Source organism: Carcharhinus amblyrhynchos, chromosome 27 (genome assembly GCF_965287045.1).
Source record: "Carcharhinus amblyrhynchos chromosome 27, sCarAmb.v2.hapA, whole genome shotgun sequence".
Classification (NCBI taxonomy): Eukaryota; Metazoa; Chordata; class Chondrichthyes; order Carcharhiniformes; family Carcharhinidae; genus Carcharhinus; species Carcharhinus amblyrhynchos.
The window spans coordinates 6,319,117-6,345,203 of NC_137350.1; the positions used below are offsets into that span (position 1 = coordinate 6,319,117).

A 26,087-nucleotide genomic window follows, 5' to 3' on the forward strand; every position below is an offset into this window, starting at 1 on the left:
TTGCCTATCATAAAGAGGAGGCACTTTTTCTTTATTCCTTCGTGAATAAGGCCTGCATTTATTGCCCAGTCCTAATTTCCCTTGAACTGAGTGTCTTGCAGGGCCATTATCTCCGCAGTGTACATAATAATTTCAAATTTTATCCGCCATCTGCAAAATCTGAAATTTTGTATTAGCTTCCCACACAGAGCACAGTGATAACAAAAATTAAGAGTGTTATCGAAAGACATTTTTTCACTCAAATACATGCAGAAATCTATGATATATTTGTGAACTGTGGATCCATCCAGACTGAAATGTTTGTTCAATTGTGGGATTCAGGGATATGGAGCAAAGGTGGGTAGCTGGAGTTGAGGCATAGACCTACCATGGTCTAATTGAATGGTGAAATAGCCACAAAGCTTTTTGTCCCTTTTGTATGATCATCTTTTCAAAGAAGGCTTGGTATGGTTTCCTGCTGTCAGTCTCCATAATCTCTTGCTGCCCAGAAATGTCATGTGGCAACATTCTAACCAAATGATCCAACAAGGATGAAAATAAGCAAAACGAAAAATGAGCAAAGGAATAGAGTAACATTTAAAGCCTTATCTTCAGCAACGGTGGTACATTTCTGATGAGAACCTTCATGGTTTCCACCCCAGGCAGTAAACTGGTTTTGGATCATACAATTAAATGACAATGGATAGTTTCTACGTAGGAATAGAAGTGGTCATTCAGCCCTTCTTGCCTGTTCTGGCATTTAGTTGAATAATGGTGGATCCATATCTCAATTCCATTTAGCAGCTTTTAAGCCTGAGGAGAGGCGATGTGATTGGACTATTAATCCAAAAACTCAGCTAATGTTCAACAGACCCAGGTTTAAATCCTGCCAGAGCAGATGGTAGAATTTGAATTCAAGAAAAGGAATCTGGAATTAAGAATCTACTGCTGACCATGAAACCATTGTTGATCGTTGGAAAAACCCATCTCATTAACTAACGTCTTTTAGGGAAGGAAATCTGCTGTCCTTACCGGGTCTGGCCTACATACCCACTGCAACGTGGATGACTCTCAGCTGCCAACTAGGGATGGGCAATAAATGTTGGCCAGCCAGCAATGCCCATGTCCCACGAATGAATAAAGAAAGAAAACATGAACGTCACACTATGTTTCTGTAGAAATAAACACTGTGGACTCCCAGAGTGTAGAGTTCTGTTGTAATAGCTGGTGTGACTGGAGATCTACAGCCAGATATCTAGATCAGATGACCTGCAGAGAAGCCTAAAATAAATTACACTATCTACAGGAACAGTTCAAAATACCACTGTGTAATGAATTATGCAGAGAGCTGCACAACATTCCTCACTAAGCCCAACTCTGGGAACACACTGAATTTCTTATTTTACTATCCTTGATCTTTGACCAAACTCCAAAACTAGATTTAATTATTTTACTCTGCTCTTCTAAAAATGTAAATCTTCTCTGACCTTTGGTACCCATTTAATGTTACTTCCAGCCCCTGGTATCCCACCCCATTCCATGTTACTTTCTAGTGGTCATTTTCCATATGCACATTTCAGTGCAGTACTGAGGAACTGGTGCATTGTCAGAAGCACTGTTTTTCAAATGAGGCGTTAAATCAAGAACATAAGAACATAAGAAATAGGAGCAGGAGTAGGCCATCTAGCCCCTTGAGCCTGCCCCGCCATTCAATAAGATCATGGCTGATCCGTCGTGGCTCAGTTCCACATTCCCGCCCTCTCCCCATAACCCTTAATCCCTTTGCCTATCAAAAACCTATCAACCTGAGTCTTAAAAATATTGAGCGAGGCAGCCTCCACCACTTCAACAGGCAGAGAATTCCAGAGATTCACCACCCTTTGAGTGAAGAAGTTCCTCCTCAACTCTGTTCTAAACCGCCCCCCCTTTATCTTGAGGCTGTGCCCTCTAGTCCTACTGTCCTTTCTGAGCGGGAAGAGCCTCTCCACCTCTATCCTATCCATCCCATTCAACATCTTATACGTCTCAATGAGATCTCCCCTCATTCTTCTAAACTCTAACGAGTACAAGCCTAGTTTATTCAGCCTCTCCTCATAGCCCAACCCCCTCAACTCCAGAATCAGCCTAGTAAACCTCCTCTGCACTCCCTCCAAGGCCAAAATATCCTTGCGTAAGTGCGGCGACCAAAACTGCGCACAGTACTCCAGCTGCGGCCTCACCAGTGCCCTGTACAGCTGCAGCAAGACCTCCCTACTTTTATATTCAGTCCCCCTCGCTATGAAGCCCAGTATCCCATTCGCCTTCCTGACCACCTGCTGCACCCACAGGCTGGGTTTTTGCGACTCATGCACAAGGACCCTGAGGTCCCTCTGCACCGTCGCATGCTGCAGTTTTTCGCCTCGTAAGTAATAGTCCTTCCTACCATTATTCCTACCAAAGTGGACAACCTCACATTTGCCAACATTAAATTCCATTTGCCAGTTCCTGGCCCATTCGCCCAGCCTATCTAGATCCTTCTGCAGACTCTCCACACCCTCCGCACAATTTGCCGTTCCACCAATCTTGATGTTATCAGCAAATTTTGACACCATACACTCGGTTCCCTCCTCCAGATCATCTATATAAATGATGAATAGCTGAGGCCCCAGCACCGACCCCTGGGGCACTCCACTAGTCACCAACCTCCAATCCGAATCAAAACCCTGTTTGCTCCCTCACTTGGATGCAAAGGAGCCTATAGCACTAATTAGAAGAAGAGCAGATGAGGTCTCCCAGGTGCATTTGGCCAATATTTATCCCTCAACTAATATCACTGAAACAGATGATGTGGCCATACATTGGGATGGTAGATTGGTCAAACCACTGGATTTATAATCCTGAAGTCGACTAATGATCCAGGGACAGGAGTTAAAATCCCATCCAGGTAACTGGTGAATTTAAATTCACTTCATTAAACAATTCTGGAACAAAAAGCTAGTCTCCGTAATAGTGAACATGTGATGATTGGATTGTAGTGAAAGCACATTTGTTTCAGTGAGGGAACAACATCTGCCATTGTTACCCAGTCAGGTCTATATGTGACCCCAGACTTTCAACAATGTGGCCAATCCTTAACTGCACTCTGAAATGGCCTAAAACAAGTCAACACTGCTGACAAGGTATGGAGGCTCACTACTTCCTTGCAATAACATTACAGATGGGTGTAAATGTTAGCTTTGCCAGTCACACCAACATTCTGTTGACAGAGACAGGACCAGAAGATCCCTCTACCAGCCAATACAATAGCAGGCTCCCTCTGCTGCCACAAAATAAACTGAAGGGGTGAATGTCCAGTCCAGAGCCTTTGAATATTTATAAGATAGAGGTGAACAGATTTTAGTAAGCAAGGGGGTGACAGGTTATTGGGGGTAGTCAAGATGTAGATTTGAGGTTAGTATCAGATCTAGCCATGATGCTATTAAATAGCGGAGCAAGTTTGAGGGGCTGAATGGCCTACTCTTGTGCCTGGTTGATGTAAATTGGTTGCTGTGTGCCTAATATTACACTTCAAATTACTTTTAAAAGTCGTGACACATAAATGCAGGTTCTTTCTTCTTATTACCTGAACATGCTCAGCTTAAACCTACAGATGCCAGAGACAAGATCCAAGGGTGGTTTGTGGATGGTAGAAAAAGAGAAAAGCCAGATTCTAGTCTTTTGTGGCACCTACACGCCCAGCACTTTTTTGAAAGGAGCAATTGTCAGTTGTCAGAATGGGCAATCTGACTGATTTTTCTCTCTCTCAATCAAGGAGAGGCCATAGGCATGGCAAAAAATTCCTCAATGCCCAGTGATTCACCACTTCAGAATTCCTGATGCACGTTCCCTGAAGCAGAATACTTGTGCTGGGAGTGCAAATTTGTAAAATATACCCTTCCGTGCCAACTTGCCAAGTCAAAAAGAAAGTAACAAAGAACAATGCTGAAAAGGCTGTACAATTATTTATAGTCAATTAATCTGTTTATAATTAAGAAGTTATTTAAAATACATCTCCTTAAGGGGAAAAAAAGTATTAAAATAAAGCATCAAGTTGTGAAGGTAGCAGAGGATATGGCACTGCAAAACAATTCCTAAATAGGTAAAACACTTCAAGTTTCCATCAAGCCACTTATCTACTTCCTTTTCTGTCCAACAGTGTTTTTCATATTGTGTCATCTTCTTGCAACTTATCAAAGTCAAACCAGTTTCCTGTTTACCATCAGACAAAAGTTGTGGCAGCAGCTTATGTTTTCAAAGCACAGTGGTTTGCTGTACAGTGGTAGCTGAATTGCTCATTTGATCAATAACCCACTAAGGAGTTCAGCAAGTTTTGCTGCTATGCTTTTACGTCGTGTGTCTTTGAAAACCTTTTTCTTTATGTTCCCACCACTCCTAGTCATTGCCAGGGACAGTGTCATTAGATGGTCCAAGCTTATTTTTCAATAGTCAGGACAATAATCATTCCAAGAAGAATTATTTGGTAGCAATTAAAAGTAGAAATTGTGGCAGATTTTTCATTTTACCCCAAACTGAGACCCTTAGGATTAAAAATGGAACAGTCAGCACGAATAGGTGCTTTACAATTTTGTGTTGCTTTGAAAACATTATATTGGGATAAATCAAAATGAAGTACATAACATCAAGTGCACATGAAGTTTATCAACAGAACAGGTTTTGTTACTTTCTTTCCCTTTCCATATACTAAACAGAAGAACGCACGTGGTGAGAGAAGATCATTTGGCCCATGAAGTTGGTTCTTTCCTTAAGCCTTATCTAATCTGCTTTATTTTGGACTATACTTAATTCATGTTATCTGCAAAGTTTTGTTCTCTTTCCATCAGTGGCTAAATGCTAATGAAGTTACAATCATGTTAATTTTGTGGCCAGTTTATGTCAATGCTCAATGATAACATCACTGCACCAGCTTTCTAGAAAATGTTAAAACTTGCTGTGATGGAGCAGACAAAGAACCACTTATCACAGTGAGTGGTGCTGTAATGACCTATACAGATATTTGGAATAGGGGAAGTGATTTGAGTGATTGAACTTTTGTTCGGAATTGAGGCTGGGGTAATAGAATGTCACGGGTGAAAGTTGCTGGGGCACAGATTGACTGTTCAGAGTAATGGACCTGGGGTTATTGGTGAGTGTCAAATGATTGGGCTGGCTTTTTGAAGTGGCAAGAGCTTTGAATGCTGATTGAAATTTGAACTTGTTACATTGAATGGGTGAGGTTGTTGATTGGTGTAGGTGGGGTTTGAGTTTATTAATTGGACTGGGTGAGGTTTGGGTTTATGTGAAGTAAGCGAGATTGGGCTTTTTAATTGAACTATGGGAACCCATAAATCCTCTCTGTGGTCTTTTACTGGTGTGATAGTTGGCTATTTGTTTGTGGAGCTCAAAATGACTTTGTGCAGGATTTAATGCAGCATGAGTTTGAAGATCTTCAGGGCTAGCACATTGTTGCAGCTGTTTGTGCTGACATGGATATTTATGATGCTGGAGCTTCAGTGTTGTTGAGTTTGCACTCAATCAGCTGACTATTCTAGTAATTGTGGAGTAATTTTCCATGTCCTGTTACTATGTAAATCAAGTCCATGTGACTGTTATTTATCAGAGCTCAATTTTCCCGAATGAATTCCTGTCTCTAATGAGAAATTTGGAACAATCTATGTAGTCTGAGGGTTCCTTGCAGTGCACAATGTTGTTAGAATGTAGCCCTTTATCTGCACGTCTCCTGGAACATGCCTTTTCTAAATCTCACCAGTCATTTATCAATTCCTATGTACCATGAGCTGCCAATCCAATGTGAGGTAGAATGATTAGTCTATTAGTGAGTTAGTAACTGCATTAGACCACACAGGAGGACCCAGGATAGTTTCTTGTTTGTGCTAAGTTAATTGATCTCAGCTGGCCTGGTAATAGAGGAGTGCAATTGTCCTCCTAACCTAGCAGTTAGGGAACGATAGTGCTCATGTGCACATGTTCAAAGCTGAAGAAACAACTATTTAAATTTATATAGAAAAATTTAACAAAGTAAAACACGCCAAAGTGCTTCACAGCAGTGTTTTAAAACAAAATTTGACATCAAGCCGTATAAAAAGACTTCATGTCAGGAAAGAGGTGACAGCCATGAGGTATGCAAGAGGCCAGATTTGGAGGAACATAAAGATCTCAAGATAGTTTGTAGGATTGGAGGAGGTTACAAGGACAGTATGAAGCTCAGTTGTGATATCCCTCTTGGGGCCAGGATCAGTACCATTTAGATGCAGCTTTGTGCATTTGGTGTGTGTTCATAGTTTTGGGGGAAGAGATACTGACAAAATTCAGCAAGAAATACGAGTAAGGAACTGAAAACAGTGCAAACTGTGGTTGACGCAGGAACTCCCATGATCTAGGGGGGAGGTTGGCTGGTGGTTTTTAATTTGAGGGCAGGTGGCCTCGTTCTTGCACATTATTTTCCTATGAGAGTGTTAGTTTCCATTGGACTAGTAGCAATGATGTTTCAATAGATGAAAGGACATAATAAACAGAGGCAGAAGGATGTCATTTGGCCCTTCAAGTCTGATCTGTCATTTAACAAGACTATGACTGATCATCCAACTCAACTCCACCTTCCCGCACTATCCCAATAATCTTTAGTAATGAGAGATCTGTCTACTTTAGCCGTGAATATACACAACTGAGCATCCAAAGCTCTCTGTTGCAGAGAATTCCCAAGATTCACAAATCTTCGAATGAAGAAATTTCTCCTCATCTCAGTCCTAAAGAGCCAACATTTTATTCTAAGACTGTGACCTGCTGTTTGATTCTCCAGCCAGTAGGATACCTTTTGTATCTATTGTCAAGCCCCTCCAGAGTTTTGTTCTGTTTCAGTGAAATTGTCTCTCATTCTTCTAAACGCTAAGCCTTGTCTACCAAATCTATCCACTTAGACAAGCATTTTATTCCAAGAATCAGTCTAGTAAACCTTTGTTACTACCCCCTCCTCAAGGATTCATATGCATTCCTTTAAGTAAGGAGACCACAACTGCACATGGCATCACCAGTGCTCTGTACAATTGTAGTAAGATTTCTTTACTCTTGTACTGCAATCCATTCATAACAAGAGCTAACATACTATTTGCATTTCTAGTTTCTTGCCGAATCTGAATGTTAGTTTTGTGATTCACATACAAGATCACCTTGGCACCTTTGAAAGCAAACATTTCTCAGTTAGAAAATAAGAACGTAAGAAATAGGAGCATGAGTAGGCCATCTAGCCCTTTGAACCTGCCCCGCCATTCAGTAAGATCATGGCTGATCTCAAGTGGGTCAGTTCCACTTTCCCGCTTTTTCCCCATAACCCTTAATTCCCACGTCTATCAGAAACTTATCTACCCGTGACTTAAATATATTTAGCGAGGTAGCCTCCACCACTTCAACGGGCAGAGAATTCCAGACATTCACCGCCCTTTGAGTGAAGAAGTTCCTCCTCAATTCTGATCTAAACTACACCCCCCCCCCCTTATCTTGAGGCTGTGCCCTCTAGTCCTGCTATCCTTTCTAAGCGGGAAGAATCTCTCTACCTCTACCCTATCCATCCCTTTCATTATCTTATACGCCTCCATACGATCCCCCCTTATCCTTCTAAACTCCAACGAGTACAGACCCAGAGTACAGTTTCCACCATTGAAAAATAAATACTGCTTTTTACATTAGTAAGAAGTCTCACAACACCAGGTTAAAGTCCAACCAGTTTTATTTGATAGTAAACCTACAAGCTTTTGGAAACACTGTTCCTTCGTTAGGTGTATGGAAAGTTCTGATCAGAGAAGGGCATAGTCCAACGCCAGCATCTCCACATCATGTACACATTAGTTACAGACTGCTAAATCAAAAAATGGTCCTTTACTCCTACTCTCTGCTTTCTGTCCATCAATTGATCCTCAATCCATGCTAATATATTATCCCTACTACAATGAGTCTTAATGTTGTGTAGCACCTTATAGAATGCTTTTTGAAAATCTAAATACATTACAAACATAGGTTCCCTTTTATCTAATCTTATAGTTACAGTCACAACAACTTACTCTTCAAACACAATCTCCCTTTCATAAATGTATATTAATTGTGTTTAATTGTATTATGATTTTCTAATCTGCTGCCACCTGCCTATTAATAGATTCTAGCATTTACTACATACTGGTGTTAGATGAAGAGACAGAGAGTATCATGTTTGCTAATGAAACTAAGCTAAATGGCAAGTTAAGCTGAGGGAAAGACCACAGAGAGGCTGTAAAGAGATATAGACAGGTTATGTGAATGGGTAACAAGATGGCTGATGGAATATAATGTAAGGAATTGTGAAATTATTCACTTTGGTTGTAAGAATAGAAAGGCAGAATATTTAAAAGGTGTAACATTTGCAAGTGTAGGTGTTCAAAGAGACTTGGGTGTGCTTATACAAGGAATACAGAAAGTTAGCATGTGGGTATAGCAAGCAATTAAAGAGGCAAATGGTGTGTTGACCTTTATTGCAAGGGAATTGGAGTACAAGAAAAGAGAAGTCTAACTAAAATTGTGTAGGGTTTTGCTGAGACCACATCTGGAATACTGTGCGCGGTTTTGGTCTCCAGAGGAAATACTTACCTCTATACAGCGGCCGTACAGCGAAGGTTCATTAAATTTGTCCCTGAGATGAAGGAATTGTCCTATGATGAGAGGTTGAGAGAATTGGGTTTATATTCTTTGGAGCTTAGAAGAATGAGAGACAATCTCATTGACACCTACAAAGTTCTGTAGGATGGGCGCTGAGAGATTGTTTCTGCTGGTCAGGGAATCTAAAGCAAAACTCTGCACAATTTTAGTCAGATTTCTTCATTCTTGTACTCCAATTCCCTTGCAATAAAGGCCAACATGCCATTTGTCTCTTTAAACTGCTTGCTATACCTGCATCCTAACTTCCTGTATACCTTGTATAAGCACACCCAAGTTTCTTTGAACACCTACACTTGCAAATGTTACACCTTTTAAATATTCTGCCTTTCTATTCTTACAATCTGCATTTCTGTATTCCTTGTACAATCTAAAACATGGGGGTATAGTCTCAGGATAAGGGGCTGATTATTTAGGACAGAGATAGGAGAAATTACTTCACTTGTATAATGTTGAATCTTGGAAATTCTCCACCTCAGTGGGTTGTGGATGCTCCATCATTGAATTTATTCAAGACTGGGATGAACAGATCTCTGATCTCTCAAGGAATTAAGGGATATAGGGAGCAGTGGAAAAATATTATTGAAATCCAAGATCAGCCATGATCATATTGAATGGCGGAGCGGGTTCAATGGGCCAAGTGGTTAACTGCTGCTCCTACAGTGCAGAAAGAGACCATTTGGCCCATCGAGCGTACACCGACAACAATTCCACCCAGGCCCTACCCTCATCACTTTCTAATCTCCTTAACACTAAGGGGCAATTTAACATGGCCAATTAACCTAACTCGCACATCTTTTGACTGTGGCAGGAAACCCATGTAGATACGGGGAGAATGTACAAACAGTGACCTAAGCTGGGAATTGAACCCGGGTCCCTGGCGCTGAGAGGCAGTAGTGCTAACCACTGCCATGGTGCCGCCCCATAGCTTAGAGTGGCACAGTGCTCGTGTTTTACAAGGTTCCCTTTCATTCTCTGCTTCTCAGTGGTGAAGAAGTCAATTTTTCTGAACCTTTTCTCATATTTCTTGGTCCTCATGATATGTGAGGTTGGTCTCTTGAACCATCCATTGCATGTTTCCCTTGCATCTTGATAAGAGGACCCGAATGTTATACTGAACACACTGGAGCCCTTTCTAGTCTCAGCACTGGCACACCACTGGTTGATATACCTCAGCATTGTGTTTGTTTTGTTAATTACTGTTTTACAATGGTTCAGTATCATTCCTGCCATTCTTGCTATCAATGTATAAGGTTCATCTATACTGGATTTCTGCGCACTTGGGTTTGGGAAACTTGAGCTAGTCCAGAATTGAGAATTTTGACAGCAAAGAGTAAATTCAATTCACAGCTTGACAAGAGCCCTGATGAGTAAACATAACCTTAGTACAATTAAGAGTTAAAGTTAGAGGAGTCTAAATTTCAGCATGTCTCTCCACAAGCAGACACATAATGACACATCTTTAGTTCACAGACTTCCATGGTCCACTGAATTAATAGTTTACGTCTTCAGCCTTATCTGAATGCCAGCCCACAATCCATGCGGCATTGTGCCAAAACATCATCCCAGCTTAAAATTAGAAGTTGCTGATACAGAATTAACCCTGTGTTTGATTGCAAATCGTTTCTCTATTTTTACATAGAATTTACAGCACAGTAATAGCTGATTTGGCCCAAATGGCCCATGTCAGTGTTTATACCTGCACAAGTCTCTTCCCATCCTACATAATTTAACCCTATCTGCATATCTTTATATTCCTTATTCCCGTGGAAGCTTATCTAGATTTTTAAATGCAGGCATACTATTCAACTCAACTACCATGTGTACCTGAAATTTCCATGAACTAATCATGTTCTGGGGAAATAAATTTATTCTGAATTCTTTAAGACTTTCTTATATTTATGACCCCTAATTTTGGACAATGCTAGAATTTTATCATATTCTATTTGTTTGGTAACTGAACTCCAATCCTTTAACACTAACTTCATTCACTCAACTCTGACATTGTCCATTTATTCCCAAACCTTATTCTCTTTACTGACTGAGATTTTCAACATCTATTTCTCAAATCCCCTTGCCCTCAGGTAATCCATGTCTATGGATCTGTCCTCCCTCCCACAGAATCACTCCCATCATTGAGCATCGCCCCTGAAAAGTGCCGTATAAATGACTATGTTTATTTCAGAGTCTTGTGTGCAGGCTGTAAGGGTCACTAAGCTGGAGTTATGGAATTCCTGCAGTGCAAGAGGAAACCTATCGAGTCTGTACCGACTCTTCGAAAGAGCATCTTATCCAGGCCTATCCAGTTTACCATGGCCAATCCACGTAACCTGCACATGTGTGGACTGTGGGAAGAAACCAGAGTACCCAGAAGAAACCCATGCAAGCACAGGGAGAATGTGCAAACTGCACACAGGCAGTCACCCAAGGCTGGAATCAAATGTAGGTCCCTGGCATTGCGAGGCAGCAGTGCTAACCACTGTGCCACATGCCACCCATGATCTGTATTTTCATCGACCAAGATAACGCATTAGGAAATGTTACTCGTGGCCCCACAATCTTCCATCCACTCAAAATGTATGGACATCTGCAGGCATAATGCATTGCAGTATTGCATCCCCCTAGGAGAGGTATAATGCAGCACTGTAGAATAACATTGGAGCAACAACCAGGGCAAATGACTGACAAGACTTTAAAACTAACAAGATAGAAATAGGCAATTCACCCCAACTGTTGTTGCTAGTGATTATGCTCCACGTGAGCCATTTCCTACATAATTTATTAACTCTAACTGCCATCAGCATGTCCTTCTATTCCTTTCCCGCTCATATGTTTATCTAGCTTCCCCTTCAGTGCAGTATTCTATTCTTAACTACTCCAAGTGGCAGCAAATTCCAGTAAGGGAAAGTTTATTGTTACTCTAAAGCCATGCAGCCAGGGAGGTTAGCAGTAATAAATAATGGCTGCCATGTCTTCTAAGTTCAACTGTGGCCCACTAACTATACAAAAACAAGGAACGTCTGTTAGCAGGGGCCCAGTCTGCCGGGTATGCGATATTCTTTTGTGACATTTTTAGTCACTGACTGTTTCTTGATGTGTAAATCCTAAAAACATTGCTTAAGTGAGCAGTTATCCTCAAATTTGTCACGTAATTTGCCCTTATACCAGGGACTTGGGATGGGAGTACCTTCTCTCTCCTACAAAATTGCTTGTTTATGTTTCACAGCCTGTTTGTTATATAAACTCTGTGAACATACAGGAAACTCCATTTGCTGCAAGAACAGGTTTATATCATTTTGGGTAATGGCTTCCACTATACAACCCCTGCTTATATCCTCTCTTGTGTTAGCTGGGCCCAGGTTTCCTCACCTTCCCCAAGGAGCCACGAGTACTGAAGCTCGGACACTAAGTGGGAACAGGCCATCTGGCAACATAACTGCCTCTGATCAGCACTTCTCTCGACCCTCCTACACAAACCCTGCAGAGGGATTAGGAGCAAGGATTCGGGCTTGTCCCCCTCACCCGAACACACACTGAGTGACAGGCAAAACTTCTCAGGGATCTGAAATTGTGAGTTGACTCTGAGCCCACCAATGACAAAAGAAGTCACTACAGAAAAGGTACACCTAATTAACTGGGCTACAGGCACAGGTTCCATATAGATCTGAGGTTTTGTTAATTTCAATAATATCACAGTTAGTGCATGTAACAGCCTGTCTGAAACACAAGAGTAAAGAGCAAATCTCCACTTCATTACGCTCAATTCTGAATCAATCAACAAAGCAGAGACTTCCCTCTCCCAGATGACAATCGCCTTTCATAGTAAATTCGAGAACCAAGTTTGGGGGGGGAGGGGGCTGATGTCCCTGAATCAAATTCCTCACCCTGTCTGTCTCACTGACATAGCTCATGCCCCATCACCATGCAGTCTTGAAGGTGCCACACTCTCAGGTAAATATCCAAAAGACCACACCTCCCTCTTTATAATCTCCGATTTAACCAATACTGACAATTGATCCCTCACTCATGTGCAATCTGTAGTTAGCAATCACAGTGAAACACCGCTTCTGCGCAGTTTAACAAAAGGATTCTTAGCAAGAGTTTTGTCGATGTCAACAGTAACACCATTTTGTACGAGAGCTTTATCGAATGATGGAGATAGCTCATGCTGCCTTCTACTATTACAGTCATCAGAGTTTACAATCATCACACTCTTATTTTTAAAGTAGATGTTTGCGAGGTCTCGCCAGTGATGCTGGGAACATGAAAGCAACTGTTAAATGGGTTGAAATTAGGTTTCCTGGGCTGGACATCTGAAACATTAAGTCCTTGAGGAAAGTTCGTGGGTTAAAGATTCCCTCACTGATGTCAACTAGAGGTGGGGGCTGAGCTGGCGTCAGGCAGCTTTGTCAGTAACCAAGATGTCTCTGGACTACAGTTTAAACAGCAGTGACAGACATCTGGAGCAGGGCGCTCGGCTCCCCTTGCACTACATTCCTCTACTTAAAAACAACATCCGTTCCACACTCATTGTATATGTGCATTAAACACTGCTCCCATATACACAGCACCCAGTGTGGAGGGAGGGAGGAGGACCTCCTTGTAAGCCTGCTCCTGGGTGTGATCAAGGTGGGTGGTCGACCGGATCATCCGACCCAACAGTCCTCACCTCTACCACAGCTACATCTGTGGCCGGGTGACCCTGGAGCCGGTGCTGGGGGGGGGGGGGGAGGTGCTTACTGGTACATTCCAGGTCTTCTGTGGCTGGTGGGCGCCGCGGGGGCTGGGGTACATCATCAACTCCGGGAATTTTGTATTTGTCTATTAAGTTTCTTTTTGAAGGCTAGTGTTAGTTACAGTGCCCCATTCCGGGGCTGTCGCCCCCTCATTTTAGTTGTCTCACGGGCACAGCAAACACATACAGCCACGCATTGCACACGCGTGCTAGATACGTGCCAATGTAATGTAAACTCCCCCTAGTCCCAGATGACCAGAGGCTGTTCTGCCCTTTGAGGGGGAGAGCTGACTGGTGATGATTTAACCTGAGGATCACCGCATCTCAGGTGAGGGGCAAGGTTGAGAAGGCGAGGCCTTCACGAATAACCTCAGCTGGTACAGGAATTGAACTGACGCTGGTGGCGTCGCTCCGCATCGTGAACCAGCTGTCCAGTTAACTGAGCTAAACCGTGTAAATAGACAGATGCTCACAAACATGGAGGTATGCCCATGTAAACGTATTTAGGTACACGTTGCATTTATTGTTTCTACATGCTATACTCAAGGATATCACATTGCATAAAGGTACATATTACACATAATGTGCAGACACACGTGAACATGAGTCTCAGCACAATGCATACAAAAAATTAATTCTTCACACAGGCACTGCATATATGTGTAAACAAACTGTGCCCATTCACATTCCACACAAACCTTCACCTACACCGAACACTGCCATATAAATTATATACACACACACACACACACAGACAGTACGCCTCTTCATCAACCCCTCGTGGGGACAGATGGCACGTACATCAGATAGTTTGAATGCAAAAGCCCCTTTCAAGCCTACCATTAGAAGTGAGCAGAATATGAGCCTCCTGAGCTCAGGTTACTGGAGCAAGTGCCGGCAGAAAGCAGGTAGCGGAACTGTGCAGAGGGGGGAGGGTGTCTGGCAGATACACGCTGGGAGGGTCACTTTACCCAGCGACTGGAGATGCTGTTCAGTGGCGGCGGGCTGACAGGCAGTGTGATGGTGGCCAATGTCTTCCTGTGTGATGATCTCAGGCAGGACTTGCTGCCAATCAGTGGAATTCAGGAATGGTTTTAAACAGGTTCTGGTTGGCTCCGAGGGAACCAAGCATCAGAGTGGATGATGTGAATGTTTCCAAGGTGCAGCCCGATTGGATGTGGAGGAAATGGGGATTTATGGTTGTAGTATAAACAATGTTCCATCGGCAATCCTGACAGGGAGACCTGCATTACATTATGTACCTTCCATCCTCAGCTGGGGGCTGGATTTCTCACAAGGAGCCCAGCTCCTGGGATGCTGTACCTGAAGTATCTGACCCTTCACACCCCAGTCCACTCACTCGGTGCTATTGAGCGACGAAGGGCATCATTCGAGCCCAATTTTGTCCACAAGCCAACGTCCACAAGCTAGAGATACAGTGGCGGATTGCAGCATTCCTTCTCCTGTACTGGTTATGATTAGTCAATCCCTAAATGATGGGGGCGGGGGGGGGGGGTGCTGGTGGACTGTATCCTGGACTCTGAGTGTCACCCAGCCACGCACTGACTCTATTGTGGACACCATGCAGATTCCATTTGAATGATTTTATTTTTGTGCTGTTACAGGTGGGGGTTTGCACTCCTTCGCCCCCCCCCCACCCAGACACACACATTTGCACAAGTGTAAGCTGACACACCCGTGTGTAGTGGTACTTGTGATTGTGAGCTGCCACACGGTCAGTGTGTGTGTATATGTGTACACATGAACACAGCTCCAGGCTGGGGAAGAGCGGATCATGGGGACAGTGAGGTGGGGAGGCGGGGGGGGGGGGGGGGTGTCAGTGGGCACGGCCAGGGCGGGGTGCAGTGCCCTGAGCTGCCTTTTTGCCGAGGACCACAATTGCGCCTCTGTAGCGGGAGTCAGATCCGCCTTGGGCATCACTTTGCAATGAAAGGAGCCTCATCCTCAACACCCAGCGCCAAAACATAAATTTGCCCCCTCCGACAGACGTTTACCCCCCCCCCCCACAGACAGACAAACAAACACACACACCCATTTCCCCCCCCACAGAAACACACAAAAAACACCCCCCAACACACACACACACACACTGCCACCCCCCACACACACATACAGACACACACACAAAACACCACCGCCTCCACACACACACACAACCCCCCCAAACACACACTCTCTCACACACACACACACACACACACAACCACCCCCCCAACACACACACACACAGGAACTGGATCCGATCAGTGAAACCAAAAGCACAACTATCGCTTTCTGAGAAACTATCTGAGGGCGGAGAGTGCAGCAGACATGTCCGCCCCTCAATGAAAGAAAGAGCAGAGGACTGGCGGAGACAATGGGACCCTGAGCAAGAGCGAAGCCTCTTTGTGTAGCTCCCTGCAGCCCAGCGCCAGCCTCCCTTATTCCCCATACACACCCAACCTTTCCAGGATCCCATCTCACTCACTCACATTTCATTTTTTAAAAAAATGCACATTCCCTTTCAGTTACCAGAAACTTCTCCCCCGCTGAACCAAACGGTCGAATGAATTCAGTGCATGCGAACACTTACCATATGTTTCTCCCCCCTCTCTCTCTCTCTCTGTCCCCCCCACAGCAGGCTGGATGCAGATGGCCGTTAGCTTCAGCCTTTCAGCTGACTATCTTCTGCAATGCTGGGTTGCAGAGAGTCTGTCACCCAGCACAAACAAGCTTTTGGCAGCAGGATGTGGCCACTGATTGGTTCAGATCACCCAATTCCTTTTTTTCTCTCTGTCAGTTTGACTGGTGTCTGTCTTGCTATGAGGGAACGGCATCTGTTTCTCCAATAGAAGACTCACGACCTGCTCCCAACTCCCCGAAACCGGTCTCGCCTCCCCAATATTGCTCAATTACTCCGGTTGATTCCAGGGACTCCATCCTCCCCTCACCTAGTAGAGTTGGGGTTAGCAGAGGCCAGGTAGAACATGACCTGGAATCGCTAAGAATTCATGATTAGTGTCCAGGACACTGCGGACTGGGAGAAAAGTCAAGGACAGATCTGAGTTTCCACCATCCCTTCCTGCCCCATGTATTTTTTAATAAAACAGTTATTAAAGGTCTTTGGAGATCGACAAAGCGATGTTTGAATGGGCAGGGTGGATAGGGGCTGAGAGGGCACACCGTTTCTCCAAGAATATGTCCCAGACAAGTTGGGGAGCCGAGACACAGCACTCAGAAAAGTTAATGCCCTGTTGTTTACAGAGGCTCAAAGCGTCTGTTTCCTTTGTAATGGCAGCGTTTCGGTAACATAAGGTGATCACAGTGAGTCGTGTGTACTCAGGAGCAACAATGTATGATGATGGAGAAGCGTGTGCTCTGTGTGCACGGGGAGTGGTGTGCACTCACAGGGAGTAATGTGTGCCCTGCGGTGGTGTTATACGAGGAAAAAAAACATTTCTGCTGAGGAAGTAGAGTGGTTTTTTATTTTAATAAGAACATAAGAACATAAGAAATAGGAGCAGGAGTAGGCCATCTAGCCCTTCGAGCCTGCCCCGCCATTCAATAAGATCATGGCTGATCTGTCGTGGCTCAGTTCCACTTTCCCGCCCTCTCCCCATAACCCTTAATCCCCTCTCTTATCAAGAACCCATCAACCCGCTTCTTAAAAATATTTAGCGAGGCAGCCTCCACCACTTCAACGGGCAGAGAATTCCAGAGATTCACCACCCTTTGAGTGAAGAAGTTCCTCCTCAACTCCGTTCTAAACCGCCTCCCCTTTATCTTGAGGCTGTGCCCCCTAGTCCTACTGTCTTTTTTGAGCGGGAAGAGTCTCTCCACCTCTATCCTATCCATCCCATTCATCATCTTATACGTCTCAATGAGATCTCCCCTCATTCTTCTAAACTCTAACGAGTACAAGCCTAGTTTATTCAGCCTCTCCTCATAGCTCAATCCCCTCAACTCCGGTATCAGCCTAGTAAACCTCCTCTGCACTCCCTCCAGGGCCAAAATATCCTTGCGCAGGTGCGGCGCCCAAAACTGCACACAGTACTCCAGCTGCGACCTCACCAATGCCCCCAGCTCTTTCTGCTTGGTGTCCCATTTTGGATCAGTTCCCTGAAACAAGGCATCTCATAGGCTTGCCAACCCTCCAGGATTGGCCAGGAGTCTCCAGGTAATGAAGATCAATCTCCAGGATTATTTGAATATTTCTCTTTATTGGATAGAAAGACATGGAAAATGGAGAAAAAAATTATTTTCATTCATGAGATGTGGGCTAGCAGCATTTATTAGCTAGTCCAGCATTTATTGCCCATCTAACTGCTCTTGAGAAAGTGGTGGTCAGCTTCCTTCTTGAGCTGCTGCAATCCATGTGGCACAGGAATATTTGTAATGCTGTTAGGAAGTCCCTAACAGTCAAGCATCATCCAATTGGGTAATAAGTCTTTTTGCTTTCCAATTGATGTAGGAAGGCAGTGCATCATGGAGATGAATGTATTGTCCCACTAATTGCTGGAGCATGGGGTCAAGTCATGTAATAAAATTTAATCTGAGTTTCCAACCAATCTCTGAATGAGGAAAGTTCCATGGAATTGTATGTAGTTGCATTGTTTCTTGCATTTCTGTTGGTAGAATGATAGAACACAACAGGAAGCCATTGCTGGCCCTGTGAAAGAGCTAATCCCACTCCCTCTTGCTCTTTCCCCATGCACCTGAACATTTCTCCTTCTCAAGCGTTTATCCAATTCCCTTTTCAAAATTACTGTTTGAATTTGCTTCCACCAGTCTTTCATTTGTGTGATAGCTATAAGATTGGCCAAATCAATAGCCTCATAAAAAGGGCCTGAGCCATTTGCTCACCATGCAAGCTTGATGCTGAAATAGGGCACATCAAGGAAATCCCATGGGATAGTGGCTACCCTGATCAGATCATTTAACACTGTATATTACACAAACTTATGAATGGTTCTAAGGCCGTTACTTTCAACCTTGGAAAGTGCCCAGTCTAGTTCAGATTATGCTGGAAGGGTGAAGCTAGCTATTTGACGCTGCTACTATGCAGTGGCAACGCGAGTGGTACTCACCAACAACAGGATGTTACTGTCAAGCAGAAAGATGTTCCACCTATCATACAAATGAATAGTGGAATAAATGAATTTCAGTGTCAGAGTGATGCTTGATATGTGGCCATACATTCCAAAGACTGGTGGATCGTATTGAACAGCGTGTTCCTTCGGGCAAGGTACAGGCCGTACCCAACCAACTTGTGCTTGCAAAACTCAAAACACAGGTTCCAAAATTAGATGTGATTTGTAATTGCATTTGCTGAATAACCCTTGGTGTGCTAAAAATTACACTGACCAATTTACCTGGAAGCTCCATGTATTAATACAAAGGACCCTGTTCTTTGCGGACAGAATGTGTTACATGTTGCTCCTGTTTCAGCAAAACAAAATAAGTGATGACCATTTGCTGGTTCATTCCTCAGGCAAATGTGTTGACCAATCAAATTCAAGCTCCCTACTTTAAATTTCAAATTATGTTTAGTGGTTTACTGCCAGTCGCCATCAAATGGTGCATTCTCCATGACAACACTTCTACCAATCAGTTACTTTCTTCTCACAAAGTGTAAATTGATGTATGTTTTCTCCCAAATAGCTTAAATCTGTATCCTCTGGTTACGGACCCTCCTGCCATGGAAAAATATATCATTAATTACTTTTTAAAACCCTTCATAATTCAGAACACCTCTATTAAATCTCCCTGTAACCTTCTCCAGTTTTTCCATAACTGGAGCGTATTAGTAAATCTGTACTCTCCTCAAGGTTTTGGCATCCTTCCTGAAGTAAAATGTTTAAAGTTGGACAGAATTCTCCAGCTTGGGCCTAACCAATGATTTATAAAGAGTTACCATAGCCTTGTTGTTTTTGTGCTCTATGACCTGGATTTTCACCAAGTGGATGGCACCTGAATTCTCACCCCCTTATCCATTTCCAGCAACTTTTGCTAACATGGAAGTAGAGTGCAGGTTGCTGGCCCAAATGCAGCACTGGCACCTTTCCAGCCCCATTGCAGGGGTGGGAGACTTAATTCCCTCCCCCCATCAATTCTGGTGGAATTGGATCTCTTTTGTAATTCAAAATGATTGACAGCCTCTCGGAGGAGTCAGGAACCATGGGGGAACCCAGGTCTTGAGCTGGTAACCAAAAACATTGATTACACAGGCCCTCTTCTTCTTTTACCACTTTAGATCACTTAATTTTGTGTAAATACACACAAAGGCAGTGAAAAACTCTTCGTAGGAACAGCTGGTTATTAAACGGTAATTGAAATGTCAGTCAAACAAAGCTTTCACTTCCTTCAGCAGATATGTAAATATTGCTTTCTGAAATCTAAATACAATAGCCATTCTTGGAGCTCAAACAAAACATTCATAATGAGGCAAATTTTCAGCCTGTTTTTGATGATGCAGTTACCAGATAGCATGGAAGGAGCATAGGGGATATGAGGGGCCATGGAGGGAACACAGGGGATAAGGGGCATGGGAGATGTGAGGGATCTTGGAGAAGGCAGCAGGGCATGTAGGGTTGGTGGGGCTGGGGGGGGAAATGAGGATTTAAGGATCTGACATTTATCATTACGACTGAGCTGATCTCCTGGTAAGCAGGTGTGGCACCCTAGCCTGCCGGCCTTGCCATCCACCCATCTCTTTTGCCACCACAGGCCTGCATCCTGAGATGATAGACCTGGCTCCATCCTGTCCCTGCCTCTCTGGAGCAAAAAAGCATGGTGGGCTGGGGCCGTTTTAAAGAAGACAGGAAGCTTCCCAACTGTATCTTCCCCCTCCTTCATGTAAATGTAGTCCTATGTTTTTGTTGCGAATGCCCAGGATCCTGTTTGCTTTTTTAAACAGCCTTATCATGTCATGTGATATAAGAAGCAAAGACTGTTTCGAATCCACAGGGTTTGCCTTGTTATTTAACTCAAATACTCTCAGATCTGGGCTGCACACACATTCTCCCTTTTTCGGAAACATATAACTTCTCTCTTTAGGTTCCAGACAGACGTTTTGCACACTTCTGTAAAACTCAGTGAAGGGCCAATGCTCATAACTAAGGTGACACAAGGTGAGGATCAGGTTAGGTTCTGTTTCCAGGCTGGGCTGAGTCAGCATATTTCAGGCATAGTAATATGGCTATACGGTAATCAGCCTACTCCACCACCACCAGGTTTGAGTAGCTGGTCGGCATTCACTATCTGGACTCTGACTAGTAGAATTCCCAGCAGAATGAAAAATCAATATCCTTGAAATTTTATCCCAGTGAGGAGTGAACACATTGAGGATAGCAGAGATAACAGACAGAAGACAAAGAAAGATGTTTTGTAAAGGAGATGAGATAAAATGGGTTTTGTGATTGGATGACACAAAGTCAAGTTGAAAAGGCAGTGAATTTCTCGTGTATCCAGGACATTGAGACAGAATTGACAAGGGAACAAGCCATATTAGATTTAGTAATGAGTAACAAATCAGAATGAATTAATAACTTGATGGTAGGGGAACATATTGCAATAACCATAACATAATTGAGTTTGATACTAAGTTTGCAAGGAGAAAAAACACAGAAAATTTAATTAAGGTTGAATGTGTAAAGCTGAGCTTGTTACTACGTAAACCTACAGAAAAACACTGGAAAGGAGTCGGAGAGTATATTGTACATACAAGACCAATGCATGGCAATAAAGCACAACATTTCCACTTATATCTCATGAAGTAACACACAGTATAGAGCTAAAGGAATTGTATTATGTAGCTGCTAAGTAAAATGGGAGAAATACAGAAAAGAAGAAATGAATTCAGGAAACATAAGAAATATGAATAAAAGTTGCCAACAATGTGAATAGAAACATAGAAAAACAACAGCACAATACAGGCCCTTTGGCCCACAAAGTTGTGCCGAACATGTCCCTGCCTTAGAGATTACTATGCTTACCTATAACCCTCTATCTTACTAAGTTCCATGTACTTATCTAAAAGTCTCTTAAAAGACCCTATCGAATCCGCCTCCACCACTGTTGCTGGCAGCCCATTCCACACACCCACCACTCTGAGTGAAAAACTTACTCTTGACATCTCCTCTGCACCTACTCCCCAGCATCTTAAACCTGTGTCCTCTAGTAGCTATCATTTCAGCCCTGGGGAAAAAGCCTCTGACTATCCACTTGATCAACACCTCTCAACATCTTATACACCTCTATCAGGTCACCCCCTCATCCATACTAAAAGCTTCTATAAATACTAAAAGAGTAACTAAATGAGACCCATTAAAAAAAGATATGGGTGATTAGTATAATTGACAAGAAGGTGATGGCAGATTGAGTAAATGAGTACTTTGTATCTATTTCCCGAATAGAGGATAAACAGCTAGTGATATAAGGGGAAACAATCAAGAATGGTACTTACAATATGTTCTCAGCCTTTTGGCTAAGGTCTAGTATCGATATGCTGTGCTTGGTTGAAGTCATTAGGTTACATTTTAGCTTCATTTGAAGCAATTTTTAAAAGTGGTATCTTGGCTAAGATGCAAATGAGATCAAGCCTTGGAGGAGGAGCTATGCCTAGTCCAATCAGCTTGGATCATGTAAATCAAGCCCAAGACAGGAGGTGAGAACCCTGTCTTGTCAGCTTGGATCAGGAATGTCCCAACTTGTTGAGACTCTGAATTGAATTGGAATAAAAACAAAAAAAAAGTTGTAGTGGAGAAATTAGTGGGACTTATGACAGATCTCCAGAATGATAGTTTCTGGTCCATGGCATTAAAAGGAGCAAATGAGGAAATTAGAAAAACATTAATCACATCCCTTCAAAGTTCCCTCCTGATGTGGGAATGGTGCCATTAGTGAGGGCGTTTCCTAATTTCACTTCCATTATATTGGAGAGCGAAAAGATTTAGATTATCACAGATCTTTCAGTTTAAAATTAGCTGTGGGAAATCTATTAGAATCTATCATTAGCAATAGAGGGATGAACTGATCAGAGAGATTCAGTGTAGCTTTGTTAATAGGAAGCCATGTCTGACTAATCGAATAGAATTTTTTGAGGAAGCCATTACTAGAGATATCAAAGGGATGTTACCTAACTGGTCTTCTAGAAGACATTTAGTTTTAAAGGGCTCCATACAATAGATTATTGCTGTAAATGGGGGTGGACAGAATTGATAGTAGCCTTAGGAAAGTTAGAAATTGGCTGTGGTGGAAGGAAACAGATTAGGTTTAAAGATGGTGGGGGTGTGTGTGTATTGATTGCTGTGTTGTGAGAAGGCCTGAATATTTTGTCACATTAATATTTTGGATGAAGGAAGGGTAAGTTATATATTCGGTTTGCAGTTAACAGAAGAGGCTGTAGGCAATGGAACATGGTAGATTAAGTGAGTAAGCAAAATTATATACTTCAATGTGGAAAAGTGTGAAGTGTCCATTTTCAACCCAAAAGGTACATAGAATTTGAGCATAGAACCAGCCATTGGTCTGCACTGGTGTGTATACTCCACAGAAGTTTTCTCACATCTTGGGTGTGATTTTCTGGCCACGCTCATCCCAAGACTGGAAAATCCCACCTGAGGTCAATGGACCTTTGCAATGGTCCGTGTCTCGCCGGCTACAATTCCTGTGGTGGGGGGGAGCGGGAAAATTCCACCCCTTACTTTATCAGCTATCTTTCCATTCCTTTCTTCCTCATGTATTTATCTAGCGTCATCTTAAATATTCATCTCAACTATCCCATTATGATCCAAATTTCACATTCTAGCCACTCTCTTGAATTCCTTATTAGATTTATTACTGATATTTATGACTCTTGGATTTGGACTCACCCATGAGAGGAGACAACTTACCGATAAACTAACAAACCCATGCATTATTTTAAAGACATCTGTTAGATTACCCTTAAAAGAAAAATAAATCAGAGTATTTTTCAAGAAAAATTTAGAGGAGGAACGAAGAAATTTGGAGTCCAAGGCCAGATTTTCACAGTCGTGCAGATTTCATACCTTATCCAAAATGGTGGTGGAACATCAAATCTGTTCGTCCTGTCCCCATTTGCAACAGATCCTGTTGTATTTGAGGGTAGGAGAGGGGCAGGTTGTGATTCATAAATACGAACCCAACCCCTCAGGGCCATTTGAACTCAGCGCTGAGTTCAAAAAGATCCCATTTTTTGCTGTAATGAGGTTTGCTTCCAAAGTGTGAGATCTAGGATTTTTAGAGTGAATGTGCAAAAAAATGTGAATAAGATGTGTGGAAGTATCAAGCAGTAAGTTATTTAAATCACTTGTTCATTAAATTTTGGGGATAAAAACAGTCTCTGAGTTGAAAGAAGGACACTGCTTGTGATTTCAATAGCCACTTGTTAAGAAAAGCCCGAGATCTATCATTCTAGTATTATTGATACTTGACTGGTTCCACAACCTAACATTATCACAGCCACTGGCCTGTAAATTCACAATTTTATTGACAGTTACGAGAAATCATGAAGAGATTAGTTGTTTTGATGTGGGGCTATGAATACAAATACTTGTTTTTAATAAGTGATCAAGTATTTGAAGAGATTTAAATGCATTGAATGGGCTTTCATAAATGAGAGATTTTTTAAAAATTAGTGAAGCCTATAATAGATACTTAGAACTTTGTTTTATTTCAACTCCGTAAGAAGTCTCACAACACTAGGTTAAAGTCCAACATGTTTATTTGGTAGCAAAAGCCACTGGCTTTTGGAGCGCTGTTCCTTCGTCAGGTAAGTGGGAGTTCTGGTCACAAACAGGGCATATAAAGACACAAACTCAATTTACAAAACAATGGTTGGAATGTGAGTCTTCACAGGTAACCAAGTCTTAAAAATACAGACGGTGTGAGTGAAGAGAGTGTTAAGCACAGGTTAAAGAGATGTATATTGTCTCCAGTCAGGAGAGTTAGTGAGATTTTGCAAGCCCAGGCAAGTTGTGGGGGTTACAGATAGTGTGACAGATAGTGTGCTCAGCAAAGTGATCACCCAGTCTATGTTTGGTTCCTTCGATATAGAGAAGGCCACATTGGGAGCAGCGAATGTAATAGCCCAAATTGGAAGAGGTGCAAGAGAAACATTGCTTAATCTGGGATGAATCTTTTGGACCTTGGGTGGTAAGCATAGAAGAGGCAAGGGGAGAGGTGTTACACCTTCTGCAATTGCTTGGGAAGGTGCCATGGGTGATGGGAGAGGTGTTGGGTATAATGGGGGAGCGGACTAGATTATCCCGGAGGGAACAGTCTCTGCTGAATGCTGACAGAGGGAGTGAAGGGAAGATGTGTTTGGTGGTGGCATCAGGCTGGAGTGGGTGAAAATGGCGGAGGATTATGCTTTGCATGTGGAGGCTGATGGGGTGAAATGTGAGAACAAGGGGGACTCCATCCTTGTTCTGGGAAGGAGGGGATGGGATAAGGGTCGTGGCGTGGGAGATGGACTGCACACTGTTGAGGGCCCTGTCAACAACTGTAGGTGGCAAACCTCGGTTGAAGAAGAAAGAGCACATATCAGAAATGCCACTTTGCACCTCTTTCCTTACAGATGCTGCCAGACCTGCTGAAAATTTCTAGTATTTTCTCTTTTGGTTTCAGATTCCAGCATCCGCAGTAATTTGTTTATATCCAGTTCAGAATACAGTGTTGCAGTTACTGATAGGTTGAGGAAAAAGATCAGCTTAATATGTAGTGGGACCATTCAAAAGTCTGATGACAGCAGGGAAGACGCTGTTCTTGAGTCAGTTGGTACCTGTTTTCAGACTTTTGCATTTTTTTTGACAGAAGAAGGTGGAAGTGATTATGTTGAGGGTGTGTGGCATCCTTGATTATGCTGGCTGCTTTCCTGGGGCAGCGAGAGGTATAGATGGAGTCAATGGATGGGAGGTTGATTTGCATGATGGACTGGGCTATGTTCACAACTTTTTGTAGTTTCTTGTGGTCTTGGATAGAGCAGGAGCCATTCCAAGTTGTCATGCATCTGGAAAGGATGTTTTCTATGATGCATCTGTAAAAATTGGTAAGCGTCATAGTGGATATGTCAAATTTCCTTAGCCTTCTGAGAAAGTAGAGGCATTGGTGGGCTTTCTTAACTATAGATCATCTTGGAGAGGTCAGGACAAATTGTTGGTGATCTGAACACCTAGACACTTGAAGCTCTTGACCATTTCCATTTCACCACCTTTGATGTAAACAGGGCATGTCCTCCACTATGTTTCCTGAAGTCAATGACTATCTCCTTTTTACTGACATTGAGGGAGAGATTATTGTCATTGAACTGTTTCACCAAATTCTCTCCTTCCTGTACTCCATCTTGTCATTGTTTGAGATCCGATCCACTACGTGGTGACATCAGCAAACTTAAAAATGGAGTTGAAGTGGAATTCGGCCATGCAGTTATGTGTATGAGGAGTATAGTAGAGGGCTGAGGACACAGCCTTGCGGAGTACCGGTGTTGAGGCTAATCATGGACGAGGTGTCATTACCTATCCTTACTGATTGTGTTTTGTGGGTTAAGAAATCTAGGATCCAGTCACACAGGGAGGAGTCGAGCCCTAGGTGATGGAGTTTGAAGATGAGTTTCGTAGGGATAATGATGTTGAAAGCT

At 42.9% G+C, this 26,087-nt stretch overlaps 1 protein-coding gene across 1 annotated transcript in view; it reads right to left on the bottom strand.

Annotated features, from left to right (window-relative positions):
* Positions 1 to 21,964, bottom strand: part of limd2 (LIM domain containing 2) — a 59,008-nt gene extending 37,044 nt beyond the window's left edge. Inside the window, exon 1 of the mRNA XM_080213889.1 lies at positions 21,894 to 21,964. Coding sequence (XP_080070015.1) covers positions 21,894 to 21,955 — 62 coding nt within the window. The 5' untranslated portion in view covers positions 21,956 to 21,964. The remainder of the gene's footprint in view (positions 1 to 21,893) is intronic.
* Positions 21,965 to 26,087: the final 4,123 nt, after the last annotated feature.